Genomic DNA, 16223 nt, shown 5'->3' with positions numbered 1-16223 from the left:
CTCGCCGGACCTGCCGTCGCTCACGTTCCGGGAGCGTGGCCGAGAGTGAATGAAAATACCCGGGACGCGTGGCCGCAGGCGCGCTGCCCGCTCGCACCCGGGGCCGTGGGGTCGCGGCCCCGAGCCACAGTCCAGCCCCGTCCGCGTTCGGGCGTCCGGCGGGAGCCCAGCCGAGGGGCCGCGGTGGTGGCCGGGGTGGGGGGCGCGCACCGAGCCCGTGGAGGAGGGCGACGGCCCGGCGAGGACTCATTCTCCGGGGTCATCCGGGAAGGGTGAGAGGCCCCCGTCCTAGTCGTTGGGAATTTTCATGGGGGGCGGGGGGCGACGTATGGTGGGGGAACCGCCGCGTTCGCTGCGCCCCCTTTCCTCTCCCCTCTCGGCAAACACCCCGAAGGAATGAGGTCACGTGGGTGAGTAGTGGGCGGGCCTACTCTAGTCTGGAGGAAAAAAGCCATTTTGTGCCCCCCCCCCCGCGCGGCCCCTCCCCGCCCCGCCCCCTCCCACCCGCGCCGCTCGCACAAACTCCTTTCTTACCGCAGGTCGCTCCCCTCCCGCCGCCGGGGCGAGCCGCGCGGCTGCCGGCCCCCTCCCCTCCCTTCCCTCCCTCCCTCCCGCCCCCCCTCCCCGGGCCCCACCGGACCCCGAACCCAGGTAAGCGGGCGCGGGCTCCCCTCTCCCCGGCCCCCCGCGCCCCGGAGCCGCCGGGGCCCCGCGCTGGCCGCCCGCCGGCCGCCCCTGACCCCTGCGGCGCGCGGCCCCGGCCCGGCTCGCCCCGGCCGCCTTTCGCTCTCCCTTTTTCTCTCCCCTTTTCCCTTTCCTGCCTTCCAAGATGGCCGAAGTGGATTCCCCCCTAGAATGATTCGGCGTCTCCCGCGACCACCTCCTCTTTGTGCCGCAACCCCTCGGAGCGCCGGGGGGGAGGGTCTCAGGGACTCGGCGCTGGGGTAGGGCTCTGCCCCCCCCAAGCCCAGCTCTTCCCAGGAGACAGAGCAAGCCCCTGGTGTTGCCCGATCGCCCGGCTGGGGTCTTGGGGAGGGGTCGCGCTCTGCCCCTCCGGACCCCTGGGGGGGCTGCAGGCGGCGCGGCGCGCGGGGCACTCGGGGCAGGGAGACTCCGGGGTCCGGACGGGGGCGCCCTTTCCTGCCTGGCCCCTAGTCCTCGGCCACCTCCCCCCACCATCCCGGTTCCGGGCGGCGGGCCCCCGTCCCCCACCTCGGCAGAGCCTCCCCCCTGCGCACCCCTCCATGGGCCCCGCCGAAAGTTTGGCTCTCGGGAAGATAGGAGCCGCCGCCGCTCTTGGTGCCCTTGATCCTCTGATTCCGGAGGGGGAGCGAGCTGGGAGATTTCTGGAGCTTTTGCCCCCGGTGGGAAGGCTGGGGCGGCCCTTTACCAGCACTGTCCAGTTAACCCACCTTCCCCAGACCCTCCTGCTGCTAGTTCTCAGGGTGAAACCTTGACCAACCTGACACCCTGTTCCGTCCAGCCTCCACCCCCTCCCCATCCCGTGGGTCCCCATCTGCCCAGAATTGCTCCTGATGGCTGGAGGTGGGGAAGGAGGCCTGTGGGTGGGGAAATGGACTGTAAAAGTGGGGGGGGCTTGCTGCATCCCCCTGCTCTTTGTCTCCCAGGGAACCCCCCACCTCCGCTGCCTCAGTCTCTCCGGGGGTCCCTGACTCAGGGTGTGTGTGGGAGGCAGCTGGGCCTCCTCCTGGGGGCCTCCTGCACTTTCTGTCCGTTCCTGAAACTCTCCTTCCCCCTCCTCCCTCCGCTCTCCACTCTCCAAGGTGTCAGGACTTGGATACTGAGCATAAAGCCAGTTCTGTTCCAGGTTTTGTTTTTTTTTTTGGTGGGGAGATTTTCCCTGGGGTTCCCCTCTTTGGCATGGGGCAGGGATTGGGGTGGAAGTCTGAGAGCTGGTTTTGTAATGAGGCAGGAAACAGACCCCCGGCCCCCATGTGTGTGTGGCTAGAAGCGCTTCAAGTTGAAGTCTTGGGGGAAGGATGGGCTGACAGGGAAGGCTCTCCGGTGCCCCTGGGCCTGCCCCCTGGAGTTGGTTGGGTGATGGAGCTGTTGCCATGGGAACGGAGAGCCGCCTGAGCAGGAAGAGGTCAGATGCCCGGCCCACTCCTCCAGCCCCTGGCCCCCAGAGTGGAGGTTGCCTGCCGCCACTGCACTGCCTTTGTTGCTGGAAGACGTATGTTCTCATGTGCCCTGGTGGACCAGGGATGCACAAAAGGTTAGTGTATGTGCCACGGTGGCTGCAGGCAGGGCTGTGGGGCTGCCCCGGAGCGGGCGGGCAGCCTGTGCATCTGGCAAGTGGGCCTGGCATGGGGCCGGCTGTCAGCGTGACGGGTTGTGTCTGGCCAGGGCGTCTGCGTGTGTCTCTGGCCAAGCGTCTGGGGGGTGGTGGGGGGGTATGGAGAGGTGGAAGGGGTGTGTCTCAGTGTGCATGTGGTGGCTGTGAAGCTGTGTGTGTTTTGGGGGTCTTGTCTTTGATCAGAGCCGTGAGAGGTGGAGCAGGCCTGGATGATGGACTGTTAGGGAACGAGAGGACCCCAGGAGCACATCTTTAACCCAGAGTCAGGGATCAAGGTAGAGGTCCCTAGGATGACTGCAGTACCCCCCCCCACCTCCCTGCTGCTGCTGGGGGGCTGGACAGGAGGGGGGATCCCTTCACAGTTGCAACAACACAGCTGGGGGGCATGGCTTTTCGGAATAGTGCCCTCTGGCTCACTACCTCCATGGAGCCTCAGTTTCCCTCTTGTACACTGGAGCCGCTGCCTCTTCTTCTGTCTTTAGGGGGAGATAGTGTGTTATTGGCGGGCATCCTCTCCTGCCTGCAGCCTGCCTCAACCAGTCCTTGGCGTCCTTTGATGGGGAGGCAGCTTGTCAGGGTGACAAGGTGAGGAGCACTGGGATGGGAGTCAGCGGCTTCCGTCTCTGGGTGACAAGGTGAAGAACACTGCGGTGGGGGTCAGTGGGGAGCAGGTGCAGCTTCTGTCTGTTGTTACACGGCCTCTTAGACAAGTCACTCCTTTTGGTGTTTGCTTTGGTTTTTGTCTTGGGGCACACTTGGCAGTGCTTAGGGTTTACTCCTGGCTCTGCGCTCAGGTGCTCAGGGGACCTTATGGGATGCCAGGGATTGAACCCAGGTCAGCTTCGTGCAAGGCAAGTGCCTTATCAGTACTATCCTTCTGGCCAAGTCAGTTCCTCCTGGGCTCCTTTCACCCAGCTTGCGAGGCTTGGACGAGATGCTTTTGAAGACTGCTTTACCTCCGCGGTTTCTGGATGTGCACGTGACCTTCCCCGAGCCCTGCGTGCCTTTCCCCAAGACTTGGAGGTGTTCTAGGGAGGCAGGTGTGTCCTCCAGGGCTGGAGGGAGCGCAGAGGCTGCATTCCCCGGTGGACCCTGCAGGGGAAAGTGAAGAAAGAGATTTCTTCTCTTCCAGGAGAGGAGATTCAGGGTGGTCCCTCTCAGTGGGGCACTTGGAGGGGGGTGAAGCCTGCCAGGCTTGAATGGCAGGAGGAATGGGCACCGTGCCCGGCCGGCCCCTGGGCGGCCTGCAGCGGAGATCCAGCTTGCGGACCGTAGTTGGCGCATGCACATAGGCCCCTTGGAGGAAAGAGTCGGGATGAAAGAAGACGACTCACAGGCCCAGGGGTGCTATAGTTGGGCCTGGCCCTTATGGTACCCAGAGCTCCACTTCCCACTGGCTCTTCTACCATGATGAGCCTCCGTCACCTCGCTTCTCTCTTCTGCCCCCCAAAACAGCTGCCAGTTGCAGCTGGCGAGGAAGGAAGGTATGTGGGGGCCTTCGTGGGTGGGGGAAGGGGAGGGGAGCAATGGTGGGGTACTGAGCTTCTGTTTACAGTTTTTCTTGGCACCTGCCTGCAGGTAACCATGGTAACCAGGTGAGAGCCAATCCGTGCAGCCCCAGAGGTACTGGCTTGGGCCCCTGGAGATGCTGGAGGAGCCGAGAATGTTGCAAGGGGCTTCTTTGTTTGCTTGTTTGTTTGTTTGTTTGGGGGGAGGGGCACTGGCTATGCTCAGGGGTTATTCTCTGCACTACACTCAAGACTCACTCCTGACGGTGCTGGGGGGCAGGAGGGGCATACGGGATCGAACCCGGGGTCAGCACATGTGAGGCAAGTGCCCAATGTGTTGTGCTAGCTTTCCAGCCCCAGGGCCATCTTCAGGGGTAGGAGGAAGACTTTGGGGGAGAGGGAGATGGCGGGGGGACGGGGGGCTGTCTCCTCAGCAGTGTCGGCCGGGGGGGGGGGCCTGTGGGGCAGGGATTGAACTCAGGCCCTCCGAATGCCAGCATATGCCCAGCCCTGTCTGAGGGGGCTGCCCCCTCCCAGGCCCCGCGCCTAGAGGGGAGCTTGGAGCCTGATTGATTCCAGATGGGCGCGCGAGGAGAGCCCTCTGCTCCCCCTGCTGCTCCTGCGCGTCGGGGCCACCCCTGCCTGGACCTGAATCGAGTGCGTCTTTGTTTGGTGGCCACACCCGAGACGGTGCGCAGGGCTCACTCACTCCTGGCAGGGCCTGGGGGACCGGCTGGCACCAGGGCTTGAGCCGGGCCTGCTGCATGCAAGGCCAGTGCCTTAATCCCTGTCCTGTTCTCTGGGGCCTGTTTGGAAAGAGCCAGTGTGGGAAGTGGCTGAGACCGGGAGAAGCCCCAGCGGGCTTCTCAAGACACGTGTGTGAGGGAGAGGTGGGGGCCGGCACCGTTAGAGCCCTGAGCCCTGCCCCATCAGCACACGGGCCTGGTTTCCAGCTGTGCCTGCCCCTCGGGCCTCTCTCATACACGGGCGGGCACAGAGGATACAAGGTGACACCGAGCACACACACACACACACACACACACACAACCACACAACCACACGGTGTGTCAGCCGGACACTGCACACTGGCAAGACAGCCATTGGGGCGTGTTTGCTCCTCAGGGTGGTTGTAGTGAAATCTGGGCCTCTTGCCAGGGGTAGGTTGTCATGGAAACAGCCAAACAGTGGAGTAACCCACAAGCTCTCTGCGTAATTGTGAAGGGGGGACCCCGGCAGGGAGGGGTGGTGAGGCCGCCGTTTGAGGGGACAGGACCCCCCCTTCCTTCCTCTGGCTGGGTCTGTGCGCTCTGTCGGCCCTTGTGTGGCTCCATCTCCCCGTCTCTGGCCGGGCTCCAGCCAGACTCATCCCAGGGTCTCTATAGAAACTGCTGATCCCGGCGGTGAATTTCTGGTCCTAGAAAACCCAATGTGGCAGCTTTAGAAATCTTTCTGGCGCAGGGAGGAGGGTGGGTGTTGTAAAGGCGCCTTCCAAGCCCCAGCCCTCAGGCAGGTCCTTGGGAAGGAGGGGGCGCCCAGGGGAGCCGGGTCTCGCAGTGATAGGTGGGGCTGGAGACGCAGCTCCACGGGCGGGCCCCAGAGCCTGCAGTGTGACCGACCGCCTGGGCAAGGTCACAGCGGCCTCTCCAGGTGGGAGGTGGTGAGTGGTGGCCGAGCCCCAGGGGACACTGGTGAGGACCCTGGAACATGCTCGGGGCCTCCCCTCCGCTGGTTCCCAGCCACGAGCGGGGGCACGTGTGGGCTCCCCGCTCTGGGTTCCCTGCGGGACCCCGCTGTGTCTCACCTAAGCAGCAGGCCTGGAGACCACCTGGTCAACACCCAGTGGGCTCGCAAGGGTCACTTCACATGCAGAGTGTCCAAATGGGGTCCCCCTTTCCCAGAAGGCGGCCACACCCCCGACAGAGAGCAGCTTTGTGACGGGCTCTCGGCCCCAAGCTCAAACCCCTTTCTCTTTCCTTCCCTACCTCAGCACACCCTCTGGGCTTTGGGGGTACTTCCTGTGCTCTCACCTCTGACCTCTGCCTTTCTCCTGCCCGGGGCCTGGCCTGGGGCTCTAGGGGGGGATGCCCAGAGGAGGGCCTTGGGTTTCGGGAGAGCGTGTCGTGGACGAGCGGCTCCGGATCCCTGGGTTTCTGATTCCTGTTCTCATTCCCCAGGGTGACGCTCCCCAGCCCCCCGCCCCCTGCCCCGCCATCATGCATCGGACCACACGGATCAAAATCACGGAGCTGAACCCCCATCTCATGTGTGCCCTCTGTGGGGGCTACTTCATCGACGCCACCACCATCGTGGAGTGTTTGCATTCCTGTGAGTGGGGGTCAGGGCAGGAGGGTCCCAGCGAGGCGGCCTGGGAGGGCGGGCCAGAGGTGGTCACGCTGAAGTCGCCTCAGGGATTCCAGGCTGAAACTGTGTCATCATCCCCCCAGCCCGGAACCTCTGTGACTGGAGGGTCTCTCCGGCCACCCCTGCGTTCAGGGGACCTTGTTGGCAGAGGGCCAGGGGCCTGGGAGGGGTCTAGCAAGGTGCTGGGACTCGGGGCTCCCCGTGGGTCCGACATCCTGACCCGAGACGCATCTGCACCCACAGTCGTACGTCGTCCTTCTGCCATCAGGGCCTGGTGGGACCCACTGGGTGCAGAGGGCTGGGGTTCTCCTAGTCATGGGGGGCCCTGATCTCCCGCCTCCCCCACAGTCTGCAAGACCTGCATCGTGCGCTACCTGGAGACCAACAAGTACTGCCCCATGTGCGACGTGCAGGTGCACAAGACGCGGCCACTGCTGAGCATCAGGTGGGCGTGCGCAGCCCTGCTGGCCAGCCGCCCTGCTGTCCCCCTGCCCCTGTCCCCATTTCTCTCCCCGCTGTCCCCCTGCCCCTCTCCCCTGCGGTCCTGCCCCGCTGCTGTCCTTTGACCCCTGCTGTTCTCTGAGCCGTGGGGTACAGGAGGGAGGAGGGAGGAGGGAGGTGGGCCCCAGGTGGGGGGTCAGAGTTGGGGGTCGGGGAGACTGCTGACAGACCCCCGTTTTGTTTTCCAGGTCTGACAAAACTCTCCAAGACATCGTCTACAAGTTGGTCCCTGGGCTTTTCAAAGGTGCCCCCCTCTCCTCCCCTGGCCCCAGCCCCTGCCCCCCAGCCCCTCGCCCCTTCCTCACCCTGCTTCACTCCTCCAGATGAGATGAAGCGGCGGCGGGACTTCTACGCGGCGTATCCGCTGACGGAAGGTGGGTGTGCGCGCCGGGAGGGGGCGGGGCACCCCTCCGCGTGCTGGGAAGCCGCACATCTGGGTCTGTGTGTCTGTCTGTGTGTGTGGTAGCTGCCCCCCCACGTGCCACGAGGCCAGCGCCCCAGCCCCGTTCCTCTCCCGCAGTCCCCAATGGCTCCAACGAGGACCGCGGCGAGGTCCTGGAGCAGGAGAAGGGGGCCCTGAGTGACGACGAAATCGTCAGCCTCTCCATCGAGTTCTACGAAGGCGCCAGGCAAGTCTGACCCTGCCCGGCCTTCCAGGGTCCTAGGCGGTGGCATCCTTGCACCTGTCACCTGGTCCCACTCCCCTGGCAGGAAATGGTCTGGGGGTGGCACTTCCAGATGTGGGTGGAGGTTCCTGCTGGAGGGGCGGGGGGGGGCGCTCCCTCACTTCGTCCTTTTCCTCTCCTGCAGGGACCGGGATGAGAAGAAGGGCCCCCTGGAGAATGGCGATGGGGACAAGGAGAAGGTGGGGCAGGGCTGGCCCAGGAGTGGGGATGAGGAGGGTGGGAGAGAGCGCCAGGACGAACCCCAGCCCTTGGGTGCCTGTCCCCTGCAGACAGGGGTGCGCTTCCTGCGGTGCCCGGCAGCCATGACCGTCATGCATCTCGCCAAGTTCCTGCGCAACAAGATGGACGTGCCCAGCAAGTACAAGGTGGGTCCCGGCCTCCCAGCACCCCGCACGTCGCCGCTTAGGGTCCATATGCTTCCCACGGAGCCGGGGAAAGGGTCCCTGAGACCAGGTGGGGTGCAACCGAGGCCCTGGCCCGGCTCTGCTGAAGAGACGCCGTCCTGAAGAAACTGCGAAGTAGGAGGCTGGAGCGACAGCACAACGGGGGGAGGGCGTTTGCCTTTCACACGGCCGACCCCGGTTCGATTCCCAGCATCCCATATGGTCCCCCGAGCACCACCAGGAGTAATTCCTGAGTGCAAAGCCAGGAGTAACCCCTGTTCATTGCCTGTTGTGACCCAAAAAGAAAAAAAGAAACTGCAAAGGAGTGTCAGGATGTTGCTTCTCAGACTTTACTGCCTCTGGAATCCCTCAGAGGCCTCACTGGAACGTAGGTTAATCTCCCAGATAGCCCATTTCTAGCACACGCCAGTCTGAGGTCCGGGGCTCTAATATCAAGGGTCTCCAGCTCTGCCACATCTCAGGATCATAAGGGTTGGCGGTGGGCGGGGGGGATATGAAGGGTGCAGAGAGAGGACAGTTCAAATCCCTTGGCACCACATATGGTTCCCTAAGCAACGCCTGAGCACTGCTGGATGTGACCCAGACCTTCCCCGGCCCCCACAAAAGAACACAAGTCTATTCATGGGATGTGTGGCTTGGTTATGAGGCCTGCTACAAACAACTCACATTATAACTCACTCACGGCAGTCCAGTCAGAATCTGTGGGGCTGGAGTGATGGCACAGCAGGTAGGGCGTTTGCCTTGCACGCGGCCGACCCGAGTTCGAATGCCAGCATCCCATATGGTCCCCTGGGCACCGCCAGGGATAATTCCTGAGTGCATGAGCCAGGAATGACCCGTGTGCATCGCCGGGTGTGACCCAAAAAGCAAAAAAAAAAAAAGTGTGACCCATGCTTTTTTTTTTTTTTTTTTTTTTGCTTTTTGGGTCACAGCTGGCGATGCACAGGGGTTACTCCTGGCTCTGCACTCAGGAATTACCCCTGGCGGTGCCCAGGGGACCATATGGGATGCTGGGATTCGAACCCGGGTCGGCCGCGTGCAAGGCAAACACCCTACCTGCTGTGCTATCGCTCCAGCCCCCATGCATTGTTTTTTGACCTTTTTTTTTTTTTTTTTTTAAATAGTTGAGTGATTCTGGGCCGGAGAGATAGTCCAGCGGGTAATGCGTTTGCTTGCTTTGGACATGATTGCCTTGTACATGGCTGTCTGGGGTTCAACTCCCCAGCACCCCAAGGCCTTTGGGAATAAGCCCAAAGCACTGCTGGGTGTAGCCCCAAAACCATAATAAATAAAAGTTGGGTGTGTCTACCCTGCACCAGTTGAGATCAGTACTTTTCCAGATCCTTCTCGCCTGGGCCTTTTGCCCATTAGCTCCTGGGGAGGCCTGTCAGTGACAGCAGGGGGCATGGGCATTAAAGATGTGGGTGTCGCCTCAGAATCCCTTCCCACCCCGTGGTCAGTAGTTCCACTGGGGCCGCTAGCGGGCAAGTGTAATCCACCATGAAACCCCAGAATAGGGCCTGGAGACAGCACAGTGGCGCGGGCGGGCACTTGCCTTGCACACAGCTGACCTGGGCTCGGTCCCCGGCATCCCATATGGTTCTCTGACCACTACCTGGCATGATCCCCAAGTAGTCCCTGAGCATCACCAGGTATGGTGTTGTCCTCTCCCGTTTTTTTGTTGTTGTTTTTTTAAATATTTAAAAGCCCATGGAGCAATAGCACAACCGGTAGGGTGTTTGCCTTGCACGTGGCCGGCCCGGGTTCGATTCCCAGCATCCCATATGGTCCCCTGAGCACCGCCAGGGGTGGTTCCTGAGTGCAGAGCCAGGAGTAACCCCTGTGCATTGCCAGGTGTGACCCAAAAAGCAAAAAAAAAAGACATTCTATAGGATACTAACAAGTTGTTAAAGTTGTGTGATGTAAGCTTTGATATATATCAATAAAAAAAATGTATATTTAAAAGCCCAGAATAAGGAGAGACCCCAAAGTGCCCTCCCACCCCTGAACTTGGGGAGGCTCGAGGCCTGCGTGTGGCTCCAGTCACAGCGTCCGTGCTTTCCTGCCCCAGGTGGAGGTCCTGTACGAGGACGAGCCGCTGAAGGAGTACTACACGCTCATGGACATCGCCTACATCTACCCCTGGCGGCGGGTGAGGAGGGGGTTGGGGGGCGCCCCTGCTCTAACCTCAGTGCATCTGAGGCCTGAGGGGCTGGAGCATGTGCTTGGCATGCGGGAGCCCCAGTTCGGATCCCTAGTACCCCTGAGAGGGACCCCCAGTACTGAGCCAGGAATAGGCCTCCCCCATTCCCTAAACACCCCTCCCCCCAAATAGAAGAGAAAAAGGATTCTCTGGCAGATTGCAAGCACCAGTTTGGGGGCGGGAAAGGGGAGTCCCCCTGACTCTGGGTCTCTCCCCCAGTCTGTGGCCTCCCGGGGCCACTCCCTCAGCCCCGGTGCACCCTGCATCTCTAGCGGAGTCTGTCTGGCCATGCTGAGCTGGCATCTCCCTTCCTCATGGGAACTGGGCAGAGAGGCGAGGAGCTGCCTCCTCGGCCTCTCTCTCCTGACACCCTCCCCGCCCCCTGCAGAACGGGCCTCTCCCCCTCAAGTACCGCGTCCAGCCGGCCTGCAAGAGACTGTCCCTGCCCACTGCGCCCACAGCCTCCGAGGGCACCAACACCAGTGGGGCATCCGAGTGTGAGTCGGTCAGCGACAAGGCTCCCAGCCCCGCCACCCTGCCGGCCACCTCCTCCTCCCTGCCCAGCCCCGCCACCCCCTCCCATGGCTCTCCCAGCTCTCACGGGCCCCCAGCCACCCACCCTACCTCCCCCACACCCACTCCCACCGCCAGTGGGGCCTCCACAGCCGCTAATGGGGGCACCTCAAACTGCCTGCAGACACCATCCTCTACCAGCAGGGGGCGCAAGATGACTGTCAACGGAGCTCCTGTGCCCCCCTTAACTTGAAAGGGACACTTTTTCTTCCCAGTCATGCCTCTTCACCCCTCCACTTTTTTCTGGGCCCCCTTTTCCACCTCTTCTACTTTCCCCAGCTCCTCCCACCTTAGGGGTGGGGGGTGGGTTTTATAAATAAATCTATATATATATGTACATAGGAAAAACCAAATATACATACTTATTTTCTATGGACCAGTCAGATTAATTTAAATGCCACAGGAAACAACATATGTGTGTGTGTATGTGTGGGGAGTGGGGTGTTCATTTGTAGGGGATCGTGTATCATTGGCTCTGCTCTCTTTTGGGGGATTGCCCCGTCCTCCCATCTCCCAAGGCAGATAGGATGCTGGGGGGCTCCAGCAGCTCCCGGGGTACCACTCCAACTGGCTCTAGGTGCTGTGGGGTCTTCCCTATTCTCTCCCCATCCTGGCTACAGCCCTGTGGTGACCAGCGTATCCCGTACCTGCGTGCCCCACTCCCCCCGTTGAATGTCCCGAGTGTCGCTCAGACCGTGCCTTCTGCAGAGGCAGCTCCACCCTGGGCTCTAAGGGGCCAGCGGGCTCTGGGGCTGCCACCTCTGCTACCTCCCGGGCAGCGGGAACCTTGTGCAGAGCAGGTCATCCTGCCTCTGTGCTCGGCCTCTGCATAGTGCGTCTCATGGACGCCTTAGCCCTTGGAATCCCACTGTCGTTTCAGGATTTGAACTGCTTTGCCCCTTCCCAGGAACCCTGTCTGTTGCAGGGCTGGTGGGAAGATGTTGCATGGAGGCCGGGCGGGGAGGGGGAGAGGCAGAGTGGGGCTTAATCTGAGATGGGCACAGTCCCCAGGCTTTGCCAGAAGTGTAGCCTTCCCCCCAGTCCCCTCCCCACCCCTAGCCACTGGGGCCAAGACAGGAGGGCAGAGGCATCACGGAAAGCACAAGAACCTGCCAGGCTAAGGTCACTGGAGTGTCCCCTGCGGCCAGACCCTGCCCACCTGTCTCCAGTGCACACCTCACAAGAAGGGGCGGAGTGTTTGGGGGTGGAAGCACCCCAGGGCTCTAGGTCTTCACACCTTGTCCTGCGGCTAAGGATGCTGGGACTTAACCACCCCAGGGCTTTCATATCTCCTGTCTCTGTAATAAACACTGCATACTCTCCTGCCTGTCGTTCTTCCTGGAAAAGGGTGGGGCAGGGATGGACCCGCCTGCAGGGACAGCGGGATGGCCACTGTGGGGGAACCACTGGAATGAACCCGAGTTGGTTGCAGGGGCAGGCCTAGGTCAGTGCCAGGTGCCAAGGACCACAGGACTGCTCTGGGTGGGGGCAGGCACGTCTGTTTAATGGCGGGGGTTACAGGCAGAAGGGCCCAGGGACGGCGGGCTGCGTCCAGGGCTACAGACCCGGCTTCCTTCTCACAAGGCAGCTGTTAAGGCCTCTGGGGCCCCACCGCAGGCACCTCGTCGTCCTCACAGAGTGGGGAGCCCACTTGGGTCTTCTGCACCCTCTCACTCCTGTGGGTGCCATCGCAGTAGGGCGGCTTCTGGGTGGCCTTGCAGGTGCAGAGGGCCATGGTGCGCGTCTCCTGGGCCTTGAACTTGAGTGGAAAGAGGCCCGTGTGTTGGAAGAAATGGGAGCCGTCACAGAAAGGCTGATGAGGGAAGGAGATGCTGTGTCAGAGACCCCAGCCCAACTGCTGGGGGAGATGGGGGTTCAGGGCACCCAGTAAAGCACCCCTGCAGTGTGATGGACCCAAGGGGGGTCATCCCAGGTGGCTACTGGGCATCCTGCACACAAGTGCCCAGTGAGGGCCTTCACGGAGACGCCGCTTGGACCCACACCAGCACTTCAGAACTTTCTTTTGTTTGGGGGCCACGCCCAGCGATGCTAGGGTAGTGCTTGGGGGATCTTACAGGACGATGGGGATCGAACCCAGGTTGGTGATGTTTAGGGCCAGTGCCCTCTACGCTGTACTGTCTCTCCAGCCCCAAGAAGAACTTGAAAGACAAGATGAGCTCTTAGGTATCAGCAGTGTTTAGAGGACTGTTTCCCAGAGGGTGACTCGCCCCCACAGGGCCACTGCACCAAGAAGCCATGGGTGTCTCCATGCAAAGAAGGTAAGTTACCAGGCACACAGAGAAATTCTTTTCTTTTCTTTTACTGCAAATGGGGCAGTAGGCCAGATAAATCTGAGAAACTGTTTTAGACCAATCAAGTCTAGGTTGATTTTTTTGTTTGTTTGTTTTTGGGGGCCACACCCAGCGGGGCTCAGGGCTTACTCCTGGCTCTGCACTCAAGAACACATTTGGCGGGCTTGGAGGACCATATGGGATGCCGAGGAATGAACCTGTGCGAGGCAAGTGCTCTGTACTACCTCTCCAGCAGTTGTTTTTGTTTTCAGTGGCTCTGAGTTTCTACTGGCTCCCGACTCTGTTCTTTCTTGGCTCCTGTTCTTCAGAGTGGGTCAGAGAGCCTCACAGGGTGATGGACAGGCTCGAAGGAGAGAGGCCCGGGCTGATGCTCTGAGCATCATATGGAAACCAAAGGTTTCTCAGGGTGGAGAGAGAACTGTATCCTCATGGTGCTGTCACACTGGGCAATTCCTCTGGGACACAACTGGGCTGGTTCTAGCGAGTGGCTCCGAGCAGCGGGCTGCCCGCCGTGCCAGCAGTGGTTCAGGCAGATTGGGTCACACACACAGGGAAGCCCAGAAAGGTGGCCTGGCCTGCTCGGTCCTGAGAGCAGGGGCCACGGCCGCCTGAGTGTGCCCACACTGCAGCGGGTGCCTCAGAGGGCACAAGGCAGAGGACACTGCCCAGGGTTCTTGCCACACTTGGCTGGGCTCCCATCGCCCTGCCCATCCTTAGGAGGACCAGGTCAAAGTCCGTTTGAGCAGGGCTGGAGACTGGGGACCTGCCTGGTAACAATGTAGCAGCACGCCTGATGGGAACACCACTCAGGGAGGAGCTGGCCCGCTGCCTGCAGCCAGGAAAGTTCCAGAAACAGAGACAGGCAAGGAAAAGGGAGCATGGGAACAGGAGTCCTGGGCCCACTGCCTGGCTGTGACTCAGTTCCTCTCTGTTCTCTCCCAGGCTCCAGGGAGGTGCTGGCCTATGAATAGTTTGTGGGTTTTTTGTTTTTTTGCAGTGCCAGGACCTCAAGGTAAATGCTGTATCCCTGAGCCCGGCCCATGGGGGACACCGTTCCTTCACCCTCCGCCTCCCTTTCTGTCCCTCCATGGGGAATGAGGAGTCTCCCCGCCACGGCGGGAGACAGGCCGTGGGAAGGGGGCGGGTCTCTCACCTGCTTCTTGCTGCGGCCACACACACACCACCTGTACGTCTTCCCAGCCACTAGCTCCACCTTGATGGGTGTTTTCAGGGCCACTACAGGCTTGGCTGGGGTTTTGGGGAACCATCGGGCCTGTGGAGGGGAAGACAAGAGGCCAAAGGTCAACCCACACCCTGGAAACACTTTCCTGCTTATGGCCTTGTCCAGCTGGCCACTGGCCGTGGCTCACGGCAGGTTTCCCCAGAGCATCTCCCCAGGGCTGGAGCGCCAGAGGGAACTGAGCTGCAAGCCCTTCCTTCAGGGCCCGGGGCCAGCGCTGTGCCCTGGCGTCCATCTCTCTCCCAACCCTCTCCCTAAGGAGGCTGGGAAGCCCGGCCTGGCCCTTTCCGGTTTGGGGACCACACCCTGGTCCCCGCGCGCGCGGGGACCACTCCTGGCAGGGAGCTCTCCGGCCTGAGTTTTTCGGCTCTCTAACTCTGGGTCTCGAGGCTTGGGGGAGGAGGGGGCGACTTACCAGCCAGGAGAAAATGCCCCTCGTCTGGCTCAGCTCCTGCAAGGATCCCGCAGGCCCCGCGAGACCGCGGTTTGGAAAGAGAAAAACAAAATCAGTGGAACGCGGGGGGACTTCCCGGGGGCAGGCTGCGGGAGGGCACAGGGCGTGGGAGGAAATCCAGGCTAAGGAGCGGGGTCGGGTCAGGAGCAGGGCGCGATGGGGGCAGTGCCGGGCGCGGGGGCGGGGGGCGGGGGGCGCGGGGGTGGGCCGCTCACCCAGGCCGCGGGCCGCAGGAGCGCCCCCACGCCGCGCATGCTGCCCCCTCGCCGCGCCGCGCCGACTCCGCCCCGCGCGCGGTCACCTTCGCGCGCAGCAGGCCCCTCCCTGGCCCGGAAGCCGCGGCCCGGCCCGGCCCGGCCCCGGCGCTGCACGGGTGTGGCCGGACCCGGCGCTGCGACCCAGCGCGTGCCCGCCTGGCCGCCCGGTGCCTCCCTGCACGGCGCGCGGCGGGGCGCGGGTAAGGGGCTCGGCGCGGCTGGAAAATGTGAGAGGCCGCGGTCCCACCCCCCCCACCCCACCCCCGCCACCTCCCTCTCCCTTCGGTGCAGCCAGACAAAGCAGGATCTCTTTGGATTCTTTTTTTGTTTGTTTTTTGTAAAACATTCTTTTATTAAAAGAACAAGTGCTGTTTACGAACTGCCCTTCGTACAAATGACATCCGTTATACAAAGATACAAGATCCGGGTTTATGCACAATTCGAGGCTTGGAGGCGGCGGGAGTGGACATTGCCTTGGGGGCTGAGGATTTCAAGGTTTTTAGAACGGAGAAGCCCCCCCACCCCCCCAGTGCCCCCCGCCCCCCCCCGTGCTACATGGAGACCGCGGGAGGGGGGGAGGTTCGAGAGGGGGGACAGGGCAGGGCCCGCGGAGGCGGGGATTGCATCTCCAGGCCCTCCTCCGAGGTCCGAGTTGTTGGGCCGGAGAAAGTGGTCCAAGAGCAACCGAGGACTCACCCCCCCCTCAGTCCCCAACTTTTCAGTAGATCAAGTCAAAGTGGCCCGGGAGAGGCACACTTCGCATCTGGGTTGATGTGATGAGTGGAACTGACCTTAACCCGGGGGGTCACCTCTCCCCAGGAAAATAAGTTAGGGTCCCGGAGAACCTGGGAACGCTGCCTGGCCTGCGTGTGACACCCAAGGAAGGTGCTGGAAGCTGGCAGAGGAGCCAGTGCCTGCCTTTGTTTCCAGTTTGGGCTGAGAAGTGTGGAGTCACCCTTCCTCAGAGCTGACCCCCAGGGGCTTCCCTTCCCACCCTGCCTCGGAGCACCCCCCCTAGAACTCAGCACAGGACCGGGCAGGGCGCACGGGAGCACCCAGGAACCTGAAGGGGGAAATTCACACACCGAGAGGAAAGAAACCAACCAAACAGAAAGGCCACCTTTAAAGTGTCTGTTGTCAGGGAGAGGGTGCGCCAAGCTCAGAGCTGTGGCTGGCTGTGCCCAGGCACCTGCCTTCCTGGGACACAGTTCTGCCCTCACATGCAGGGACACACGGGGACACACACAGACACACACAGGGATACCTGGCGGGTAGCTTGGAGTGAGGAGCAGGCTCAGACCGCCCCTGAAAGCTTGCACCCCCGCCCCCCAGCCCTGCAGGCAGCTGCTCTCGGGGAGGGGAGGGTGCACCAGGCACTCGGGCCTTGTCACACCCCACGTCTGCCCT

At 62.0% G+C, this 16223-nt stretch overlaps 2 protein-coding genes across 5 annotated transcripts; one reads left to right on the top strand and one right to left on the bottom strand.

Annotated features, from left to right (window-relative positions):
- The first annotated feature begins 532 nt into the window (after nucleotides 1–532).
- PCGF2 (polycomb group ring finger 2) lies at nucleotides 533–10927 on the top strand. Of its 4 annotated transcripts, none has more exons than XM_055133047.1 (10): nucleotides 533–651; nucleotides 6000–6150; nucleotides 6535–6631; nucleotides 6876–6931; nucleotides 7011–7061; nucleotides 7154–7316; nucleotides 7498–7552; nucleotides 7643–7738; nucleotides 9849–9929; nucleotides 10369–10927. In XM_055133047.1, exons 2-10 carry the CDS (start codon nucleotides 6039–6041, stop codon nucleotides 10744–10746), a joined length of 1089 nt encoding a protein of 362 aa, XP_054989022.1. In that variant the 5' UTR covers nucleotides 533–651; nucleotides 6000–6038; the 3' UTR covers nucleotides 10747–10927. The 4 variants fall into 4 exon arrangements, with proteins under 4 accessions (XP_054989022.1, XP_054989021.1, XP_054989020.1 ...); XM_055133046.1 differs by lacking the exon at nucleotides 533–651 and adding an exon at nucleotides 2104–2236; XM_055133045.1 differs by lacking the exon at nucleotides 533–651 and having other exon boundaries at nucleotides 5302–6150.
- Nucleotides 10928–12026: 1099 nt separating this feature from the next.
- CISD3 (CDGSH iron sulfur domain 3) lies at nucleotides 12027–14965 on the bottom strand. Its single transcript, XM_055133048.1, has 4 exons — nucleotides 14775–14965; nucleotides 14521–14556; nucleotides 14019–14138; nucleotides 12027–12366 (listed from the first exon to the last, which is right to left on the bottom strand). Exons 1-4 carry the CDS (start codon nucleotides 14811–14813, stop codon nucleotides 12145–12147), a joined length of 417 nt encoding a protein of 138 aa, XP_054989023.1. The 5' UTR covers nucleotides 14814–14965; the 3' UTR covers nucleotides 12027–12144.
- Nucleotides 14966–16223: the final 1258 nt, after the last annotated feature.

This window comes from Sorex araneus, chromosome 3 (assembly GCF_027595985.1).
Source record: "Sorex araneus isolate mSorAra2 chromosome 3, mSorAra2.pri, whole genome shotgun sequence".
NCBI lineage: Eukaryota > Metazoa > Chordata > Mammalia > Eulipotyphla > Soricidae > Sorex > Sorex araneus.
The sequence above is the reverse complement of the archived record's forward strand: the minus strand, read 5'-3'. Positions and strand labels throughout refer to the sequence as shown.

Coding starts and splice junctions, on each gene's coding strand:
- CISD3 (XM_055133048.1), bottom strand. CDS start 14,813: ATGCGCGGCGTGGGGGCGCTCCTGCGGCCCGCGGCCTGG. Junction 14,139..14,520: donor GGGGCATTTTCTCCTGGCTG/GTAAGTCGCCCC, acceptor TCCCCTCCACAG/GCCCGATGGTTCCCCAAAAC. Junction 12,367..14,018: donor GTGGCCGCAGCAAGAAGCAG/GTGAGAGACCCG, acceptor TTCCCTCATCAG/CCTTTCTGTGACGGCTCCCA.
- PCGF2 (XM_055133045.1), top strand. CDS start 5,907: ATGCCCAGAGGAGGGCCTTGGGTTTCGGGAGAGCGTGTCGTGGACGAG. Junction 6,151..6,534: donor CGTGGAGTGTTTGCATTCCT/GTGAGTGGGGGT, acceptor CCTCCCCCACAG/TCTGCAAGACCTGCATCGTG. Junction 6,632..6,875: donor CGGCCACTGCTGAGCATCAG/GTGGGCGTGCGC, acceptor TTTGTTTTCCAG/GTCTGACAAAACTCTCCAAG.